Source organism: Salvelinus namaycush, unplaced genomic scaffold (assembly GCF_016432855.1).
Source record: "Salvelinus namaycush isolate Seneca unplaced genomic scaffold, SaNama_1.0 Scaffold909, whole genome shotgun sequence".
Classification (NCBI taxonomy): Eukaryota; Metazoa; Chordata; class Actinopteri; order Salmoniformes; family Salmonidae; genus Salvelinus; species Salvelinus namaycush.
The window spans coordinates 66,194-89,787 of record NW_024061652.1 but is presented as its reverse complement, the minus strand read 5'-3'; the positions used below and the strand labels follow the sequence as shown (position 1 = coordinate 89,787).

Genomic DNA, 23,594 nt, shown 5'->3' with positions numbered 1-23,594 from the left:
TTACAGTAACTACTGTAGTAGTGGATACACCTCACATGAACAGTTACAGTAACTACTGTAGTAGTGGATACACCTCACATGAACAGTTACAGTAACTACTGTAGTAGTGGATACACCTCACATGAACAGTTACAATAACTACTGTAGTAGTGGATACACCTCACATGAACAGTTACAGTAACTACTGTAGTAGTGGATACACCTCACATGAACAGTTACAATAACTACTGTAGTAGTGGATACACCTCACATGAACAGTTACAGTAACTACTGTAGTAGTGGATACACCTCACATGAACAGTTACAGTAACTACTGTAGTAGTGGATACACCTCACATGAACAGTTACAATAACTACTGTAGTAGTGGATACACCTCACATGAACAGTTACAGTAACTACTGTAGTAGTGGATACACCTCACATGAACAGTTACAATAACTACTGTAGTAGTGGATACACCTCACATGAACAGTTACAGTAACTACTGTAGTAGTGGATACACCTCACATGAACAGTTACAGTAACTACTGTAGTAGTGGATACACCTCACATGAACAGTTACAGTAACTACTGTAGTAGTGGATACACCTCACATGAACAGTTACAGTAACTACTGTAGTAGTGGATACACCTCACATGAACAGTTACAGTAACTACTGTAGTAGTGGATACACCTCACATGAACAGTTACAGTAACTACTGTAGTAGTGGATACACCTCACATGAACAGTTACAGTAACTACTGTAGTAGTGGATACACCTCACATGAACAGTTACAGTAACTACTGTAGTAGTGGATACACCTCACATGAACAGTTACAATAACTACTGTAGTAGTGGATACACCTCACATGAACAGTTACAGTAACTACTGTAGTAGTGGATACATCTCACATGAACAGTTACAGTAACTACTGTAGTAGTGGATACACCTCACATGAACAGTTACAGTAACTACTGTAGTAGTGGATACACCTCACATGAACAGTTACAGTATTCAGATCTCCTGACATCAGTTGCCTTGATGAAATAGGCCATCGGGCTTCCTGGAAACCACATAGAGAGGAGTTGAAGGCCGTCTACAGGGTTGGGACTATTGTGTTGCTGTGATGTTGACAGGGACAGTCCAGTATTGAGATAGAGAACAGCACTGTTGGTACCAGATGTACACTAGAATATTCCGGCTGCGTAGAGTGGACATGAGATGACTTATTCCTCATCATAAACCACTCATCACAAACTCTTTATGCATAAACACCATGGTATTCATCTACCTCTGGTCCTGTTCTCCTATACCCTGGTCCCAGATCTGTCCATCTCGTTGTATAGCCAACTGGCATGGTGCTGTTTTTGGCATGACAATGACCATAACAGTTGGCAAGGCAACATAAACTGATCTGGAACCAGGCTACCTGTTGCCCTCCTATGGCTGGGAGTGCAGTCCAGTCTGCTGTCTTTGGCTGGGAGTCCAGTCCAGTCTGCTGTCTTAGGCTGGGAATCCAGTCCAGTCTGCTGTCTTTGGCTGGGAGTCCAGTCCAGTCTGTTGTCTTTGGCTGGGAGTCCAGTCCAGTCTGTTGTCTTAGGCTGGGAGTCCAGTCCAGTCTGGTCACTGTCTTGTGTTTCTTTCCAGGGTACAGAGGTCAGAAAGGAGAGAGGGGTCAGCTAGGTCTGGGGATACCAGGAGCTCCAGGTCTGGCAGGTCCACCAGGTAACAGCTAAACACCACACACACACACACACACACACACACACACACACACACACACACACACACACACACACACACACACACACACACACACACACACACACACACACACACACACACACACACACTGCTTTGAAGAAGTGGTGAAATGATGCTAAGCCCTATAGCCATTGAAGGGAAATGGAATGTAAACTTGGAGCAACCCTTACATCATTGTGTTTAGTATGAAGTTATTTCATATTTACACATGAAACTGATGCTTTATGAAAGGGGAAAATACCAGTATACCATCATTGTACGGCTGTAGTTGTAGAATCCTACACTTACGTTGGGTAAAACTTTATTTCTTGAACCCTCCGTTATAAACTTGTTGTCCTCAGAGCACCATCGAAAATGACACCCTGGTCTCAATGGGCTCCCCTGATTAAATACAAGTCAAACATTCATTCAAATAAAAAGCTGACACCAGTGTCATGACTGTTTATAACCTCTGTTATGTCATGTTTATGACAGTGTTATGTCATGTTTATGACAGTGTAATGTCATGTTATGACAGTGTAATGTCATGGTTATGACAGTGTAATGTCATGGTTATGACAGTGTCATGTAGCCCTTATGAAGGAGGGTTCAAGTAAAGTGTAACCGCCAGCTCTAACATGGACATCAGTTCATCCTGAGGTCGTTTGATGTTTTCAGTTTAAAAACACTAGTAATTAGTAAGCCAGCAGAACCAATGAGCAGAGCTACTCATAATGACTGGCTCTCTTACACTGAGGTACCAAGCGGACACAAAACAATTAGTATATCATCACTGATAGGGCGGTTATAAAAGAAACATGCACTTAAATCTCTTATTTCCGTTTGATCAACTCTCTCACTTTTCAGCATGATCTCAGAGAGATTCTTCTCTGCGGGAAGCGAAGCAGCAACATCTTTCATTCTGATCTTCTTGTGCAGAACATGAACGTGTTATTGTGATCTGTATTGAGGAGGGTTTGTGTGTAAAGTATGCACGGCCCTGGGTGTATTCCTCTCCGTTTTAAGAGTTGCAGTTCGGCACATGAAAGCAGTTTTGTTGCTGACTAGATAATACTGTTCCCAGTAACACTGCTCCTCTGGTAACATCCTGTTTTCATTCATGGTTTATTTGATTGATTAAACAATCACCCAAATGGTTGTGTCCCAATAATCTCTACTTCCTACTGAAGTTCACTACTCCCCACAAATGTGAAAGTGTTTTTGTCTGCAGGTGAACCTGGAAGCAGTATCCAGGGGCCACCGGGCCCTTCAGGTTCCCAGGGACCTCATGGTAAATGTGATCCCAGTGACTGTCTCCATCCATCCTCTCACTCCAGACGGAACGGCTAGGGCCCCCCCCCCCTCAACTGATAGGGGACCCTTCAACGAATAAGGGCCCTCTCAATGGCTAGGGCACAGGGGCCCCCTCCACCCATCCAGCCTCCGTCTGAGGGATCAGGGCGTGTGGAGCCTGATCCCTCAGACAGCTCATATCAGACAGACAGTTCCGTCCTTGTGGTCAGTTTTACATTGAAAACACTCATCCTCTGTTACTGCTTTACATGGGAAAGACTCACAACCAGAAATAGATCTCATCACACTGGAGTAGGATGAAATTGCCCATAGATGCTGATCTTGGGTCAGTTTTGCATTTCCCCCACTAATTGTTAAGGTTAGCATTGGGGGAGGGGAAGCTAATCCTAGATCTGTACCTAGTGGAAACTTCACCCTGGAGCGCTTACAACCGCCTTTCGGTTTTCATACGACCATAGAAGCATTGAAATTCAATTATTTGTTACTTTACCTTGATGGTTATTCTATTCATTTTAAATGTGTTATTATTGTCATTATAGCTACGATGATCATATGAAGTACTGTTTAATTTATTTCTTGTTGTCACACAACTCCCCTGCTGTGTCCTGATGCATTCCATATTAATTCACATTAAGTCTTTCGAGGCCGTAAATTAATTTGTTTCTTTAAATAATACTGTCGGGAGAAAACATTTTCTTCATGATTTGATAATGCTTGTTTATGGGGATAGCTATGCACACGTTTGGTCTCATTTGATATTATCGTTGTGTGTGTGTGAGCTGGTAAACAGGCAGTCTGAAATGTGTGTGTTTGTGTATGACTAATCAATATTCTTTGTGTGAACTGTTTATGCATACCAAAGTGAAGGAGGTTCATCTAACATGAAATATATTTATGAATATATATTAATATATGTTTCATCAATGAAGGGGATATTTGTGAAACGTGTTAGAATGAAGCTAGCTACATGATTTGATCCAGTTACATAACATAATGAATATCCTGTAGTGTAATTCATTACTAGAGCTTTGTTAATGAATTTTGTAAAGTTTTGAGAATGCTAAATATTCTGTGTTTCAAAAACTACCAGTCAGATATATTGCATGATACTGTTGTAATTGTAAAGGGATGGTCTGGTATCAAAACAGAATACTGGGTTCCTCTCTCGTCACACCCTACACTCTAGGTACTTTATGTCAGGCGTTACTCAGTGAGATCTCTCCACATACTCTACACCTCAACATGTAGTGTTCATAACAGACTAATTGAGTAGCCTGCTAGATTGGGTTCTGAGTTCTGATATTATTCAACAGGTAACATCGCCTGACTGTTGTCATATCTCAAGACAACCAGCACAACATGATCAAGGGTTAAATACTAGCTTAATGCCAACTGAATGTAGTTTGTGAAGGCTTGGTCAAGTTGACATTTCTTCCATGTACAGTTTGTGTGTAAGTGTGTATATTATGCTAATGTCGTATCACCTCGCGTTCACGTGAAGTTAGCCGCGAAGACTTCAATGTAGATTTCTTGCAGTCATACATATGGCTAACATGAAGTAGGACAGTTTCCTTTTATCCATGGTCTTGTCTCCAAAGAGGGCAGACAAATACATGTCAAATACTACAGCGATTGATTGAAATTGCCCAGTACAATGAAACCAATAGAATATTGTAGGATTGGAGATGTTGTTACACCGCTGCTCTTTTGGCAACATGGTCTCAGTAGAATATGTCATAAAAATTGTGCCATTTAATCATGTCACTTCTGTGGACGTATTACTAATATCTACATGGGAGTATACAGCTGGTTCATACATCAGAACTGTGTGTATGTCAGTCTACATGGGAGTATACAGCTGATTCCTCTATCAGAACTGTGTGTACATCAGTCTACATGGGAGTATACAGCTGATTCCTCCATCAGAACTGTGTGTACATCAGTCTACATGGGAGTATACAGCTGATTCCTCCATCAGAACTGGGTGCTATGTGTATATTTAGATTTTGAAGCCATAAGAGGTGATCTTTCTTATCCAATAAGTACACTGCAATATTTTACTTCTGACTTTTCTTTCTTTGTTTTCTTGGTGGGTCTTTACTTGAACTCTTATTTTCTGAAAGCGTTTTTATTTTGACAATATCTGTACATTACTGTTCAGATAGGTATTTCTCCCTCAACTGTTCGACCATGTAGCATTGTTTGTCACTGTATACATATATATTATGTTGGTGTGTCTTAAGACTGGAGTGGTTTTGTTATGTATTTGTTGTGTTTCTGATTGGAAAGTAATAAGCTAAGAATCACAGACATGAATGAAATATCTCTGTGTTCTTCCTTCACCAATGTTATCAGAATGCTCTCTCTGTCACTCAGGCCTCAATTCAATCTAACCTGCCCTTAGGTGTTTCATTTTGACCCAGTGACCTTTTTGTGAAAAGTCACCGTAAAAACACCCGGTAGACTGTCGTCATAGAGATCGATAAGATGTGTGTTTCCAGACGCATTCAGTAGTTAAACAAAGGTACTATTCAATAACTATATTATTGTCGTCTCCTAAACCCGACCCTAGGCAGTACTGGATACATTGTGGGAGGCAATGCGTCTGCCTTGGGAGACTAATACTAATGTAGGTTTGATTGGATCTGGACCCTCAAAAAGGCAATTATTTAAGTTGGAGAAAGTACGTGGGTGGAGCTGACACTTTGTGATGTTTAAATTGTCTCTTTTGCCTTCTTTTATCGGTCTAAGGCACTGCATCACAGTGCTTGAGGCGTCACTACAGACCCGGTTTTGATCCCAGGCTGTGTCACAGCCGGCCGTGACCGGAAGACCCGTGAGGCGGCGCACAATTTGGCCCAGTGTTTTCTCCGACACATTGGGGTGGCTGGCTTCCGGGTTAAGCGAGCAGTGTGTCAAGAAGCAGTGCAGCTTGGCAGGGTTGTGTTTCGGAGGACACATGGCTCTAGACCTTCACCTCTCCCGAGTCCATACCGGAGTTGCAGTGAAGTGATGGGACAAGCCTGTAACTATCAATTGGATATGACGAAATTGGGGTTAAAAAGGGGTAAAAAATGTAAAACAATGTCACACTGCTGCGCTCCCATTTCTTTGAGTTGGAGATTTTCTCTTAGCATTTCAGAGCCTCAAATTGATTGAGGGTCTTTGAAGATAACTTGGTGACAGTGGAGGCTGCTGAGGGGAAAACGGCTCATAATAATGGCTGGAACGGAACAAATGGAATGGCATCAAACACATGGAAACCATAGAAACCATATGTTTGATGTATTTGATACCGTTCCGCTCCAGTCATTACTATGAGACCGTCCTCCCCAATTAAGTTGCCACCAACCTCCTGTGCTTGGTGATATGTATGGCTCAGGTCATTATATGTCAATGAGGTAACTGCATATTCAACCCTTTGACTTTTACAGAAGAAGCTAATTGGTTAACAACATTGAGGCATTTCTTTATTTCCATGTCACACTGTTACTGCTTGCTCGTTTTGTTGGCATCTCAACGTGAACATTTTATGTGGCTAAATGATACTACCGGAAGTAAGGCACAAAGGCTGCGTTTACTCAGGAAGTCCAATTCTGATTCTTTTGCCCAATTATTGGCAAAAGATCTGATTGGCCCAAAAGACCAATATTACAGCAAAGGATTAGAATTGGCTGCCTGTGTAAACACAGCCATAGGCAGAATGACACAGAATATGGTGAGCTGTGTCTCATGTCCTTACTTCATTTGTGAGTGGACATGGCCCTCTAGTGTTCATTAGAAGATTGTTTGCTATATTGATTAACATTTTATTTAAAATAATGAATCCTCTGATGTGTTGTATTAACTTGTGCTAATTTCCACATTCCAACACCCGTCCTTAGAGGAATGATGATGGCTTGATGTGGTTAGTCTGTTAGCCTTGAAACCAAGCTGAGATGTACCCTTTCACCATTGTGGATTCCAGGCTCGTAGTATGTTTTGGTGTGTGTGTTTTCAGAGCAAACTCTCTTCAAGGAGATTGGTTAAAGGTCCAATGCAGCTGTTCTTATCTAAATATCAAATCACTTTTGGGTAACAATTAAGTACCTTATTGTGATTGTTTTCAATTAAAATGGTCAAAAAGAAACAAAAATTGCTTTTTAGCAAAGAGACATTTCGCAAGGAATAATTTTGCTAGGACTATATATATATATATATATTTGACTGCAGTGGGCCTTTAAGTCATAGTCATGAATGGTGTTTGACTGCAGTGGGCCTTTAAGTCATAGTCATGAATGGTTTTTGACTGCACTGGGCCTTTAAGTCATAGTCATGAATGGTTTTTGACTGCAGTGGGCCTTTAAGTCATAGTCATGAATGGTTTTTGACTGCACTGGGCCTTTAAGTCATAGTCATGAATGGTTTTTGACTGCACTGGGCCTTTAAGTCATAGTCATGAATGGTGTTTGACTGCAGTGGGCCTTTAAGTCATAGTCATGAATGGTTTTTGACTGCAGCGGGCCTTTAAGTCATAGTCATTAATGGTTTTTGACTGCAGTGGGCCTTTAAGTCATAGTCATGAATGGTGTTTGACTGCAGTGGGCCTTTAAGTCATAGTCATGAATGGTGTTTGACTGCAGTGGGCCTTTAAGTTATAGTCATGAATGGTTTTTGACTGCAGCGGGCCTTTAAGTCATAGTCATTAATGGTTTTTGACTGCAGTGGGCCTTTAAGTCATAGTCATGAATGTTTTTTGACTGCAGTGGGCCTTTAAGTCATAGTCATGAATGGTTTTTGACTGCAGTGGGCCTTTAAGTCATAGTCATGAATGTTTTTTGACTGCAGTGGGCCTTTAAGTCATAGTCATGAATGGTTTTTGACTGCAGTGGGCCTTTAAGTCATAGTCATGAATGGTTTTTGACTGCAGTGGGCCTTTAAGTCATAGTCATGAATGGTTTTTGACTGCAGCGGGCCTTTAAGTCATAGTCATGAATGGTTTTTGACTGCAGTGGGCCTTTAAGTCATAGTCATGAATGGTTTTTGACTGCAGTGGGCCTTTAAGTCATAGTCATGAATGGTTTTTACTGCATTGGGCCTTTAAGTCATTGTCATGAATGGTTTTCGACTGCAGTGGGCCTTTAAGTCATAGTCATGAATGTTTTTCCTCTTGTTATGTTGAGTTGCGGAAGCATGTGGTAATAGATGTTGTCATTTGAAAAAGAAATCAGCTTCAATGTTTATCCATTGAAGCTGATTGGTCAAGACAGTCATGAATGTTATTTTTCCTCTTGTAACATCCAAGATGACTGCCTTCGTATTGAAGCTGAAATATCAGTACATTGTTGTACACTTTAAAAGCAGCTTCCAGTCTCAGTACAAGTCCATTTATACTCTGAAACGTTACCATGAGTTCTAGGTTCACCTAATTGTCTGCTTCAGTATGGGTTCACCTCTAGGTTCACCTGCTAGTCTGCTTCACTATGGGTTCACCTCTCGGTTCACCTGCTAGTCTGCTTCACTATGGGTTCACCTCTAGGTTCACCTGCTAGTCTGCTTCACTATGGGTTCACCTCTAGGTTCACCTGCTAGTCTGCTTCACTATGGGTTCACCTCTAGGTTCACCTGATTGTCTACTTCGCTATGGGTTCACCTGATTGTCTGCTTCACTATGGGTTCACCTCTAGGTTCACCTGATTGTCTACTTCGCTGTGGGTTCACCTGATTGTCTGCTTCACTATGGGTTCACTTGATTTATTCTCTATTTTCTCTGCTATTTGTCCATGGTATTCCCTGAACGATAATGAACAATCTGTCCATACTGTAACGACCCTGGGTTTATAAGCGCGGATATCGACTCTGCAGCACGAGCATGCTTTTGCGGCACAGTCGATAGCGTGCTGGACTTCGGGCTAGAAGGTCGAAGACCTGCTCCCTGCCTGTTTCATTACATTGGTGTCAGAAGTGGGATGTGTGACACCAATGTAATGAAACAGGTAGGCAGGTCTCAAACCCTCGACCTTCTAGCCCGAAGTCCAGCGCGCTATCGACTGTGCTACAAAAGCATGCTCGTGCGGCAGAGTCGATATCCACGCTTATAAACCCAGGGTCGTTACACTTCCATAGTAGTAAAGCAAGGGGCCCTAGTTACCATGGCTGCTGCTGTGTAGCAGGGCTTATGAAAGGGATAGAAACAGAACAGCTCTACTAGCACTACCTACCTGGGTTGGGGTCAATTCCATGACAATGCTCTCATTTCAGGAAGTAAACTGAAATGGATTTCAATGACAATACATTTTATTTGTTTACTTCCTGAACTGGGGGGATTTAAATGGGATTAGCCCCAACCCTGCTACCTAACCTTGTTGCCTTCGGGAAAACACCTCTACGGTGTCCATATTAGGACAGCCTCAGTCTCATCGGGAGGTGTGTCTGTCCTAATATGGACACCGTACAAACACTTCAAAAGCTTCATACAGGGAAGTTTGTTCAACTCAACAACCGATTCATTTTCACTGTTCTATTATCTTCATGGTTTTCTGAACTTGTCAGTCAACACTTTGTGGAGAAGAAGACCTCTCCATGTATTTAGTATTTTCTTTTAACAGCGTGTTTTATCTCATTATCTTGGTAATTTATGTACTTTGTTATTTGTGTTTGAGTGTGATAATTGTTATTTTTAATTTGATGGTCTACCTCATCTGAGGCTATACGGCTATACTGTACACATACTAGTTTAGTCAGCGTGATGTTACACTCTAGCCTTACCACTATCCTACTACACTGCTACTTTAAAGCTAACGGTTTAAATTTACCTCAAGACTAAAATGCTAAACGTAATGGATAGAAAATGGTGTTCACTATAGGCCTATTGAATTGGTGCCAAGCTAGTCATCTTTTGTTGATCATTTTTGAAAGCCTATACTTAGAAGTTGTGAACCACTGTTTGACCATATAGTATAGGTTGTACAGCAAGTTGAACATGTATGAAGTGAAATATTTTTCCAACAATTCTTTTGACTTTACAGCATTCTATGAAAACCCTGTTGGTTTTACACTCTGATTACCGATACCTGCCTTAAATCTGTACGACAATAATTTCTTACATTTCATGTGTTTTCTTTGCTTATAATGACCTACTCAGATTACACATTGGTGTGTCACTATCAAAATGTGAATACAATACGATATCTTGCTGAGTTTCTAAATTAGAATATCTGCTTTCTTGGTGCTCCTTATGCATTATTGATAAAGAGACGAAGAAAAGTCAAATTGGTGATTTGGATGATATTGTCATCACATATTTCCAGAAAGGTAGAATTTACTGAATATTTCTATGCATGGTCAATTCCTTAATTAACTGTCACATGTTTGTGTTATATGAAACTATGTTTTGAATACCAGATTGTCTATTATTTATGTCAATAAACTGATTCAAGAGCTTTATAAGATCATTTTTTATATTCTCTTCATCAAGGTTATGTTTTCTGAGAAGATATTGCTTATTCTGGGTATTCCAGCAGTACATTTGAGTACAATGTTTTAAAAACTTCCTGAGAGTTGGAAATACATTTTAAAACTGACCGCGGCATTGCTTTATTAGGAGTGAACAAAGTCACAGAAAAAAATACATTTGAGAATTTATTTGACATTTCTAGATCCTCCTCCTAGATATTTGTACAAACTGTGATGTCACCCTCAAATAGTATCGTTATCATCATCATATAATAAAATAGAAACAACTGACTTCCTTTTCTCCATCTCTCCAAACCCTGTGAGGAATTCACATAGAAATAGAATCGCATTGGAATTGCCATTCTAGTGACTTCATTTCTATGGCTGACATAGTACTCAACAGTGAACAGAATACTGTGAAGGGAATATTCCATTTATATTCAAAATAATAATCTCTCAGAATCCTCCTCACACTCTACAATGAGAACAAGCCTCACATTCAATCATCAGGATAGTTATTTTTGTAGTAAATATAATTAACCACAATTGAAAACAATTTACAGAGATGTACAGCATATATGGAAGGTCAGTCAGTCAGTCAGTGTGGTTTGGTGTCAGTCCTATCTTCTTTCTCTTTATTTAGATTTCTGGAAGGAAAGCAGGGTGCTGGAAATACACCAGGTGTTTTCTGTACAAACTGATATCACTGTTTTCACCAGGTCTATCTTTGGTATATGATACTTCAATACAAAACATGATGCAGTACATTAGAAATACAAAAAAATACACTTTGGGCTAAAGGCAATCCTGGTATTGCTTTATGGTTTTACTTTATTGGGGAGGAATTAGCTGATGTTGATGTGGATGGAGCCGCTGCTGAAATCAACATGTAGGCTACAGTATACAGCTGTTTCAGTGTGAGGAAAGGAGGAAAGGGAACATACAGCCAGATGGTTAATAAGGACAGGTGTTTGTCTGGTGGTTAATAAGGACAGGTGTTTGTCTGGTGGTTAATAAGGACAGGTGATGGTCTGGTGGTTAATAAGGACAGGTGTTTGTCTGGTGGTTAATAAGGACAGGTGTTTGTCTGGTGGTTAATAAGGACAGGTGTTTGTCTGGTGGTTAATAAGGACAGGTGTTTGTCTGGTGGTTAATAAGGACAGGTGTTTGTCTGGTGGTTAATAAGGACAGGTGTTTGTCTGGTGGTTAATAAGGACAGGTGTTTGTCTGGTGGTTAATAAGGACAGGTGTTTGTCTGGTGGTTATTAAGGACAGGTGATTTGTCTGGTGGTTATTAAGGACAGGTGCATGTCTGGTGGTTGTTAAGGACAGGTGTTTGTCTGGTGGTTAATAAGGACAGGTGTTTGTCTGGTGGTTAATAAGGACAGGTGTTTGTCTGGTGGTTAATAAGGACAGGTGTTTGTCTGGTGGTTAATAAGGACAGGTAGCATGTCTGGTGGTTATTAAGGACAGGTGTTTGTCTGGTGGTTAATAAGGACAGGTGTTTGTCTGGTGGTTATTAAGGACAGGTGGTTTGTCTGGTGGTTATTAAGGACAGGTGCATGTCTTGTGGTTGTTAAGGACAGGTGTTTGTCTGGTGGTTAATAAGGACAGTTGGCATGTCTGGTGGTTGTTAAGGACAGGTAGCATGTCTGGTGGTTATTAAGGACAGGTGGCATGTCTGGTAGTTGTTAAGGACAGGTAGCATGTCTGGTGGTTAATAAGGACAGTTGGCATGTCTGGTGGTTGTTAAGGACAGGTAGCATGTCTGGTGGTTATTAAGGACATCTAGGTTTACAGGGACAGTTGAAAAAAAAAATATTGTCTTCAAAACATTAATATCTTAAAATAGAGCACCCTTTTCTGAAAACAACAAAAGAAAATAAGAAAATCTGTCATGTAAAAAACTGTTACACATCCAAACAGGTTCAGGATTATTATTGTTTTGCAACAAAATACTTAATTTTGTTTTGCATTTGTGGAAGTGGAAGACTCCTTCATATCTGAAAGAGATCTGGCTAGCACAGAACACTCTCACAAAACACTGCAGATACCTTAGAATGGACCACTTTACAGCAACAGCCTTCAGAGTAGAGAGGCTGTGAGAATGTTGTGTGCTCCCAGGGTTGGGGTGGGAGAGCTGTCCATCTGCCATCTTAGTCTTTGTCTCTGTCTCTACCCCTCTCTGGGTGTTGGGCAGTGGAAGCTGGTGAAGGGAGGATGGGTCATAGTGAAGGTTGTAATGGAATAAATGGAACCGAATCCAAGGTGTTTGAAACTGTTCCATTCATTCCATTACATCCATTACATCCAATCCTCAGATTTAAAGTGACACCAGCCTCCACTGGGTGGTGGCTCTAGTTTCTAGTTCCCTCCGGGCCCTTGATGCTGGTGTCAATGTCCCCCGGTCTAAGGTTGCAGGACGATGGGTCGCAGTAGCCGTTGGGGCCAGCATTACCAGGAGGCCCAGGTACACCAGCCTGGCCAGGAACACCTGGAGGTCCTCTCTCGCCGTCACGTCCCTCCTGACCATAACCAGGCTTTCCGGGCTCACCTGTGGAGGGAGAAGAGTTAGAGTTAGAGAAGAGTTAACTAGACCATCTTAGACCAAAGTAGAACGTCCAGAACCTCAAAGACTCAAGACTAGAACATTCTAGAGACTCTAAGACCAAAGGCGAGATCAATAAGGCTTCTGTTTGTGGCTTACATGTTGTCAGAGTAACAATTACAGTTGAATGACTTGAATGAACATTACAAAATGTTACGGTGAAACATCAAACAGCTACTTTTTTAAAAGGATTACTGTGACTTTTTAGCGACAATATTCAAACTGAAATGACTTAGCTATTCCTACTAAATATTGTATAAAGTCTACATGGCCACTTGGTTATTTTTAGAAAGCAGTTTAGACCTGAAACAGAGACTTATGTTCTCAGACCTTGTGCTAATGATAGCGAACGGTTGCGGCCAAACTCAAAACCAAATGGAATACAGTATGTTAGCAAACTCTTTCCTTGTTCAACGCACCTCAAGACTAGAATATCTACAACCTCTAAGACCAAGGCTAGAACATTTAGAACCTCCAAGACCAACACTAGAACATCTAATACCGCCAAGACCAAGACTAAAACATTCTAGGAAATGTGTACATTTTACGTTTTAGTCGTTTAGCAACATTTATCCAGAGTGACTTACAATTAGTGCATTAAGATAGCTAGGTGAGACAACAACACATCACAATCATATCAAGAAAATTTTCCCTAAAAAAAGTATTTTTTAGCCAAGTCAGTGCTATTAAGAAAATACTACCTCCAAGACCAAGACTAGAATATCTACAACCTCCAAGACCAAGACTAGAATATCTACAACCTCCAAGACCAAGACTAGAATATCTACAACCTCCAAGACCAAGACTAGAATATATATATAACCTCCAAGACCAAGACTAGAATATCTACAGCCTCCAAGACCAAGACTAGAATATCTACAACCTCCAAGACCAAGACTAGAATATCTACAACCTCCAAGACCAAGACTAGAACATCTACAACCTCCAAGACCAAAACTAGAATATCTACAACCTCCAAGACCAAGACTAGAATATCTACAACCTCCAAGACCAAGACTAGAATATCTACAACCTCCAAGACCAAAACTAGAATATCTACAACCTCCAAGACCAAGACTAGAATATCTACAACCTCCAAGACCAAGACTAAGATTAGAACATAAAGAAAAAGTAAGCTCCATGGCGATCAAGGTCGATGTCACTCACCTGGTAGACCGGGAGGTCCTGGCTGGCCCTTGGCCCCTCGCACCGTGGGACCTCGGTCTCCTCTGTCGCCCATTTCACCTGCGCCACACAGCATGTTAATTACAAGAGTTATTCTAAAACTCTGAATTTTGCTTTCACATTTTCAAATAACAGTAACATTACAAATCCTCTCCCCACCTTTGGGTCCTTTGAGTCCCAGGAGTCCTGGAGGTCCTTTGAGGCCAGGCAGTCCTCTTGCTCCAGCCTGCCCAGGGAAGCCACTGTCCCCTGGGGGTCCGGCAGGACCAGGAGGCCCTGGCTTACCAGGCAGGCCCGCTGCTCCAGACTCCGGCCTCCTTAGACTGGCAGCCAACTGGGCTAGCTGCTCTGTTGGAGCAAGAGGAAAGGGAATGATGAGCAAACAATTAATCAATCAAATGTATTAAAGGCCCAGTGCAGTCCAAAATGGGATTTTCCTTTGTTTTATATATATTTCCACACTTTAATGTTGGTGAAATTGTGAAAATTAGGATAATTCCCTTTTAGTGTAGGACTGTTTGAAAAGACCGCCTGAAATTTCTGCCTCTTTTGGTGGGATGGAGTTTTGGCCTGCCTGGTGACATCACCGGGTGGTAAATCAGTTAATAGACCAATAAGAAAGAGAGTTCCAAACCTCTTTGCCATAACAGCTAGTTTTCAGTTTTACCCTCCCCACTTAGACCACTCCCAGACAGTGTTAGCAAAATTCTTGTTTGAGAAATGTCTCTTTGCTAAATAGCTATTTTTGTTTATTTTTGGCCATTTCAATTTGAAACAATCACAATAAGGTACTCAATTGTTTTCCCAGAAATGATTTGATATTGAGATAAAAATGGCTGCATTGGAACTTTAATGAAGGCCTTTTTATAAATGTTATAAAAATTGTAGTCCCTTCTTATTCTTACACATTCAAGTCTGCCTCAGTAAATTGAGCAGAGTGAAAATACTTATTGGAAAACATTCAGCTCTAAAGGATTGGTGTCCCTAAACCGGGACAGTTGTTGCTCAATATGCGATAATGTGACTAGAAAACATTGTAAACAACAGCCAACCATCCGGGACAGAGACATGTCTTATACGGGCAGAAAGCTTAAATTATTGTTAACTAACTGCAGTGTCCAATTTACAGTAGCTATTACACACAAAACATACCATGCTATTGTTTGAGGATAGTGCACAACAAAACACTTTTATCACGGCTGGTGGTTTGATACATTCACCTCTGAAGGTGATGTACTTACATTCAGTAATCTTGCTCTGATTTGTGATCCTGAGGGTCCCAGAGATAAAATGTAGTGTCATTTTTTAAATATTTAAATGTAGGAACTGGGTTCTACAGTTTAACCCCACTGCTGTCTCTGGCTCCACACCCACCCCGCTCAGCCATCTAGATCCATCATGATCTAGATCCATCATGTATGACATTCCTGGGAGTGTTAAACTTGAATTTTTTATTACCATAGCATTTTTGTATGTTCTCTATAGTTATGTACTTGAAAATGTATAAATTGACCAATTCGGCACATTTGGGCAAACTCCTGGCAGACTTGATGCAAAATATTGTATGGTGAGGTAATTGTTCTCTGGATCAGTCTGAAACTTTGCACACACACTGCTGCCATCTTGTGGACAGAATCTAAATTACACCTAGGATCCTACCTTAATGTATGGCCTTTCTCTTGCATTTCAAAGATGATGGAACACAAAAATAAATAAAAATGTATGTTTTTTTGATTGTATTATCTTTTACCAGATCTAATGTGTTATATTCTCCTACATTAATTTCACATTTCCACACACTTCAAAGTGTTTCCTTTCAAATGTTATGCATATCCTTGCTTCAGGTCCTGAGCTACAGGCAGTTAGATTTGGGTATGTCATTTGAGGCGAAAATTTAAAAAAAGGGTACGATCCTTAAGAAACTGAAAAATATATGTGTGTATTTATGGTGCCAAGAGTTCAACATAAAACTCCTAAGGCTTTTGGCCATGGTATTTTACACTCCAAATTCCAGTCTTTGCTTTTCTGCTTTAGCAAAAGTGCAGGTCCTCTAAAGGTGAAATACATTTTTCAGCACATTGGGTATAAAACATTAACGAGTTTAGGAGGAGAGTAGTGGTAGTGGGAGGAGGGGGTGAGATACAGTAAGAGGGCCCAGGGAGAGAGACAAAAAAAACAGGCTGCAACTTCAGCATTTCTGGGGTTCAGGAGTCTGTTATCCATCAAACTAACAAATGTTGAAGTGTATTTATGATGGGGTTTTTTCTGCTTCCCTCTCTTCAAACTGTCAAGCCAGATAGGCTATATCCCCCAAACTCAACTCTGGACCTCGGTTCTACTGCATTTGTTCATTGTTCGCCTCTAATCCGGGACTGATTTAGACCTGTGACACTAGCTGTGTGCAATTCATTATTAGGTAGGACAGAAAAGCAGCAGGCTCCGGACCTCATAGAGTAAGAGTTGAATACCTCTGGTCTATAGTATAAACAATAAGGGTGGGGATATTACAGTGTTTATACTTAAAGGTAGAGTGGGATACATTGATTTAAAAGACACTGAAGGAATGACAGTGTGCAATATTCTTACCTTGCATAACTCTCATGCAGACTTGTCTGATGTGTTGATCGCTTGGTTCTTTACCCTGAAGGATAACATAACAAAAGGTTAATGATGAGAAAACAGCTTAAATAAACATAGATGTAGCTTCTCATGTTAGTTTAGCTTCTGAGATGCATTTTGTAAGCCCTAGTTGTGTTATGCTGGATACACTGGAAAACTGTTGTCCATGGCCTAAGGCCCAGAAGGAGGGAAACTGTTGTCCATGACCTAAGGCCCAGAAGGAGGGAAAACTGTTGTCCATGGCCTAAGGCCCAGAAGGAGGAAAACTGTTTTCCATGGCCTAAGGCCCAGAAGGAGGGAAACTGTTGTCCATGACCTAAGGCCCAGAAGGAGGGAAAACTGTTGTCCATGGCCTAAGGCCCAGAAGGAGGAAAACTGTTTTCCATGGCCTAAGGCCCAGAAGGAGGGAAACTGTTGTCCATGGCCTAAGGCCCAGAAGGAGGAAAACTGTTGTCCATGGCCTAAGGCCCAGAAGGAGGAAAACTGTTGTCCATGGCCTAAGGCCCAGAAGGAGGGAAACTGTTGTCCATGGCCTAAGGCCCAGAAGGAGGAAAACTGTTGTCCGTGGCCTAAGGTCCAGAAGGAGGGAAAACTGTTGTCCATGGCCTAAGGTCCAGAAGGAGGGAAAACTGTTGTCCGTGGCCTAAGGTCCAGAAGGAGGGAAAACTGTTGTCCATGGCCTAAGGCCCAGAAGGAGGGAAAACTGTTGTCCATGGCCTAAGGCCCAGAAGGAGGGAAAGGCCTAGAAGTAAGTTAGTACATTTGTAAGTAAGTAAGTATGTAAATAAGTTAGTAAGTATGTAAGTAAGTATGAAAGTATGTAAGTAAGTAGGTATGTATGTATGTAAATAAGTAAGTAAGTAAGTAAGTACGTACGTAAGTGAGTTTGTAGGTATATAAGTAAGCAAGTAAGTTAATTAGTAAGTAAGCATGTAAGTATTTAAGTATGTAAGTGGGTAAGTAGGTAAGTATGTGAGTACGTAAGTAAGTAATTAAGTAAGTATGTAAGTCATTAAGTAAATAAGCAAGCAAGTAAGTATGTGAGTAAGTAGATATGTAAGTAATTAAGGAAGTAAGTATTTAGTAAGTTAGTAAGTATGTAAGTAAGCAAGCAAGTTACTATGTAAGTAAGTATGTAAGTTAGTACGTTTGTAAGTAAGTTAAGGTGTATAGTCTTCAAAGGTTTGGGTGGAGGGGGTTTGGTGGTACCTACCGCCGGTCCCTGTGACCCCCTGATTCCTGGTACGCCCCTGTTGCCCTGCATGCCACGTGGTCCAGGAGTACCAGCTGGGCCCTCGATGCCAGGCTGCCCTCTGCTACCCTCTGGCCCTCTGTTACCAGGCTCTCCTGGGTTTCCAACCTGGAGACAGAGAGGGGAGAGACCGCTGGATCAGAACCACATTACATGGGTGGTACTGAACATGCTCAATGAAGACTTCTGAGTTTCGGGGGCGCTGGTGAGCCATGAAATAAACTAATATCTGCTTTTATCTGGAACAAGAAAAACCCGTAAGATGGTATTGCAGAGATCTCGTCCCCAGGCTGGTCTAGCACTTCCAAACTCTCTATATTATTACTGCGCAGATAATATAAGAATCACTGTATTTTGGATGACAGAAAACCCTGATGTTACAGGCCTGAAATGGATGACAGAAAACCCTGATGTTACAGGCCTGAAATGGATAACAGAAAACCCTGATGTTAAAGGCCTGAAATGGATGACAGAAAACCCTGATGTTTACAGGCCTGAAATGGATGAAAGAAAACCCTGATGTTACAGGCCTGAAATGGATGACAGAAAACCCTGATGTTTACAGGCCTGAAATGGATGACAGAAAACCCTGATATTACAGGCCTGAAATGGATGACAGAAAACCCTGATGTTACAGGCCTGAAATGGATGACAGAAAACCCTGATGTTACAGGCCTGAAATGGATGACAGGAAACCCTGATGTTACAGGCCTGAAATGGATGACCTTGGAGATCTCATCCTGTGGCCCCACCTCCTTAGCTGTCTTACTCTGCTCAAAACGTGCATTAGCTGAGCCTGATTCCAAATACAGTTCAGGCTTCATCTGATTTATCTCTACAGAAACTGCACATGGAGCTCCAACGAAATGGAATTCAAATCATTGAAACAACGTCAGTCAATAAAAATACTTATTTTTATGATAACATAGCTTCAGTATTTCACTTTTTAATGTGAAATACCCCGGCCTCCCGGGTGGCGCAGTGGTCTAGGGCACTGCATCGCAGTGCTAGCTGCGCCACCAGAGTCTCTGGGTTCGCGCCCAGGCTGGGCTGGGTTCGCGCCCAGGCTCTGTCGCAGCCGGCCGCAACCGGGAGGTCCGTGGGGCGACGCACAATTGGCATAGCGTCGTCCGGGTTAGGGAGGGTTTGGCCGGTAGGGATATCCTTGTCTCCGTATGTAAAATGTAATGTAATGTAAAAATAAAAAAAAATGTAATAAAATGTATGCACTCTACTGTAAGTCGCTCTGGATAAGAGCGTCTGCTAAATGACTAAAATGTAAATGTAAAAATGTATAGTATTGCTTACTAGGTGTGTCCAATCAATTTTGTAACCACTCCCTCTTCTAATTAGGGCTATTTGGAAAAGCTGTTCAAAAGAGGACATTGTATTATTTTTTTGTACTCCCTGATGAAGGCCATGCAGCCGAAACGCGTCAGATTTTTTAAAACTTTGTTTCTATTGAACATGCCATACTAATAAAAGCATTTTAATTAATTATATGAAGAGTGCCTTGCTCCTGCTTTCTTTTATATGACCGCTTCCCTTCCTCCTCTTTCTACTAGTCAGTCAATTAGTTGTTTAAAAACACTTTTTTTTTTAAAACCCTAAATGTTGGTTAAACTTAGCACTATTACTAACACTCTATGGGTGTAGACCAACTGTCTCCAAGTTATATTCCTGGTTGAGACATGGAACTGCTTCTAGAAAAGTACAGAACTCACCACTCCTTTGGGTCCAGATTCCCCTTGGTCACCCTATTATACAAATGAGAAAAACACAGAGGATTAGTACAGGTGGAGTTATAAAGTGTTGTTTAAAAGGCTCCAATGTGAGGTTGGGTTAGATGCAATGAATCCTTGCTTGAGTGATAACTTACAACATCTCCTTTGTCTCCAGAGGTTCCCTCAGAACCTTGTCCCCCCTACACATACACACCAAACAAACATCAATTATTTGGGGTAAAATCTCTCTTCTGGATATAACAAATGCCAAGGGTAAGTTAGAAACACACACACACACACACACACACACACACACACACACACACACACACACACACACACACACACACACACACACACACACACACACACCAAACAAACAAACATCAATTATTTGGGGTAAAATCTCTCTTCTGGATATAACAAATGCCAAGGGTAAGTTAGAAACACACACACACACACACACACACACACACACACACACACACACACACACACACACACACACACACACACACACACACACACACACACACACACCAAACAAACATCAATTATTTGGGGTAAAATCTCTCTTCTGGATATAACAAATGCCAAGGGTAAGTTAGAAACACACACACACACACACACACACACACACACACACACACACACACACACACACACACACACACACACACACACACACACACACACACACACCAAACAAACATCAATTATTTGGGGTAAAATCTCTCTTCTGGATATAACAAATGCCAAGGGTAAGTTAGAAACACACACACACACACACACACACACACACACACACACACACACACACACACACACACACACACACACACACACACACACACACACACACACCAAACAAACATCAATTATTTGGGGTAAAATCTCTCTTCTGGATATAACAAATGCCAAGGGTAAGTTAGAAACACACACACACACACACACACACACACACACACACACACACACACACACACACACACACACACACACACACACACACACACACCAAACAAACATCAATTATTTGGGGTAAAATCTCTCTTCTGGATATAACAAATGCCAAGGGTAAGTTAGAAACACACACACACACACACACACACACACACACACACACACACACACACACACACACACACACACACACACACACACACACACACCAAACAAACATCAATTATTTGGGGTAAAATCTCTCTTCTGGATATAACAAATGCCAAGGGTAAGTTAGAAACACACACACACACACACACACACACACACACACACACACACACACACACACACACACACACACACACACACACACACACACACACACACACACACACACACACACACACACACACACACACACCAAACAAACATCAATTATTTGGGGTAAAATCTCTCTTCTGGATATAACAAATGCCAAGGGTAAGTTAGAAACACACACACACACACACACACACACACACACACACACACACACACACACACACACACACACACACACACACACACACACACACACACCTCAACAGCTGCTACCAGATTATTATTATGATTGCTAAATACTGCACAATTTAACCACTTGCCCACCAAAACGTGTATAAATATTGGACTATAAATTGTTATTCTACTATGTTGGACTATAAATCTACTGAACCATTTACTTTACGTTCATATTCTTATCTTGTATTATTTCTTATTGTTGTTGCGTTGTCCAGAAGGAACCTGCTAGTAAGCATTTCATTGGACGGTGTATACCATGTGTATCTGTACATATGACTAATAAAACTTGAAACTGGAACGGGCCCATTCACACTCTGCTGGTGGAGTATCAAACTGACTTTAAGATACAGCCAAATATTGTTGTGAGAGATAAACAGACATTTTAAAACATGGATGTTTTACCTGCTCCCCTTTCGGTCCTCCCTCGCCAGCTTCTCCCTGAAGTTGAGGAGAAATCAGTTCAGTATTGAAAATCTTTAAACTACAGTACAGTTAAACAGTTAACTAGTTATAATACTATGTAAAGTTATACAGTACAGTTATACAGTTAGACAACAACACTAGTTATACTACTATGGAAAGTTATACAGTACAGTTATACAGTTAGACAACAACACTAGTTATACTACTATGTAAAGTTATACAGTACAGTTATACAGTTAGACAACAACACTAGTTATACTACTATGTAAAGTTATACAGTACAGTTATACAGTTAGACAACAACACTAGTTATACTACTATGTAAAGTTATACAGTACAGTTATACAGTTAGACAACAACACTAGTTATACTACTATGTAAAGTTATACAGTACAGTTATACAGTTAGATAACAACACTAGTTATACTACTATGTAAAGTTATACAGTACAGTTATACAGTTAGACAACAACACTAGTTATACTACTATGTAAAGTTATACAGTACAGTTATACAGTTAGACAACAACACTAGTTATACTACTATGGAAAGTTATACAGTACAGTTATACAGTTAGACAACAACACTAGTTATACTACTATGTAAAGTTATACAGTACAGTTATACAGTTAGACAACAACACTAGTTATACTACTATGTAAAGTTATACAGTACAGTTATACAGTTAGACAACAACACTAGTTATACTACAATGTAAAGTTATACAGTACAGTTATACAGTTAGACAACAACACTAGTTATACTACTATGTAAAGTTATACAGTACAGTTATACAGTTAGACAACAACACTAGTTATACTACTATGTAAAGTTATACAGTACAGTTATACAGTTAGACAACAACACTAGTTATACTACAATGTAAAGTTATACAGTACAGTTATACAGTTAGACAACAACACTAGTTATACTACTATGTAAAGTTATACAGTACAGTTATACAGTTAGACAACAACACTAGTTATACTACAATGTAAAGTTATACAGTTAGACAACACCACTAGTTATACTACTATGTAAAGTTATACAGTACAGTTATACAGTTAGACAACAACACTAGTTATACTACTATGTAAAGTTATACAGTACAGTTATACAGTTAGACAACAACACTAGTTATACTACTATGTAAAGTTATACAGTACAGTTATACAGTTAGACAACAACACTAGTTATACTACTATGTAAAGTTATACAGTACAGTTATACAGTTAGACAACAACACTAGTTATACTACTATGTAAAGTTATACAGTACAGTTATACAGTTAGACAACAACACTAGTTATACTACTATGTAAAGTTATACAGTACAGTTAGACAACAACACTAGTTATACTACTATGTAAAGTTATACAGTACAGTTATACAGTTAGACAACAACACTAGTTATACTACTATGTAAAGTTATACAGTACAGTTATACAGTTAGACAACAACACTAGTTATACTACAATGTAAAGTTATACAGTTAGACAACAACACTAGTTATACTACTATGTAAAGTTATACAGTACAGTTATACAGTTAGACAACAACACTAGTTATACTACTATGTAAAGTTATACAGTACAGTTATACAGTTAGACAACAACACTAGTTATACTACTATGTAAAGTTATACAGTACAGTTATACAGTTAGACAACAACACTAGTTATACTACAATGTAAAGTTATACAGTACAGTTATACAGTTAGACAACAACACTAGTTATACTACTATGTAAAGTTATACAGTACAGTTATACAGTTAGACAACAACACTAGTTATACTACTATGTAAAG

The 23,594-nt window shown here is 40.3% G+C and overlaps 1 protein-coding gene across 1 annotated transcript in view; it reads right to left on the bottom strand.

Moving 5' to 3' along the window:
• Window positions 1-12,832: 12,832 nt before the first annotated feature.
• The window catches only part of LOC120043427 (collagen alpha-1(IX) chain-like), a 43,367-nt gene continuing 32,605 nt past the window's right edge, over window positions 12,833-23,594 (bottom strand). Inside the window, exons 26-33 of the mRNA XM_038988008.1 lie at window positions 21,769-21,804; window positions 20,019-20,063; window positions 19,864-19,896; window positions 18,101-18,247; window positions 16,855-16,909; window positions 14,428-14,616; window positions 14,251-14,328; window positions 12,833-13,029 (exon numbers count right to left, since the gene is read on the bottom strand). Of these exons, the coding sequence (XP_038843936.1) occupies window positions 12,833-13,029; window positions 14,251-14,328; window positions 14,428-14,616; window positions 16,855-16,909; window positions 18,101-18,247; window positions 19,864-19,896; window positions 20,019-20,063; window positions 21,769-21,804 (780 nt within the window). The remainder of the gene's footprint in view (window positions 13,030-14,250; window positions 14,329-14,427; window positions 14,617-16,854; window positions 16,910-18,100; window positions 18,248-19,863; window positions 19,897-20,018; window positions 20,064-21,768; window positions 21,805-23,594) is intronic.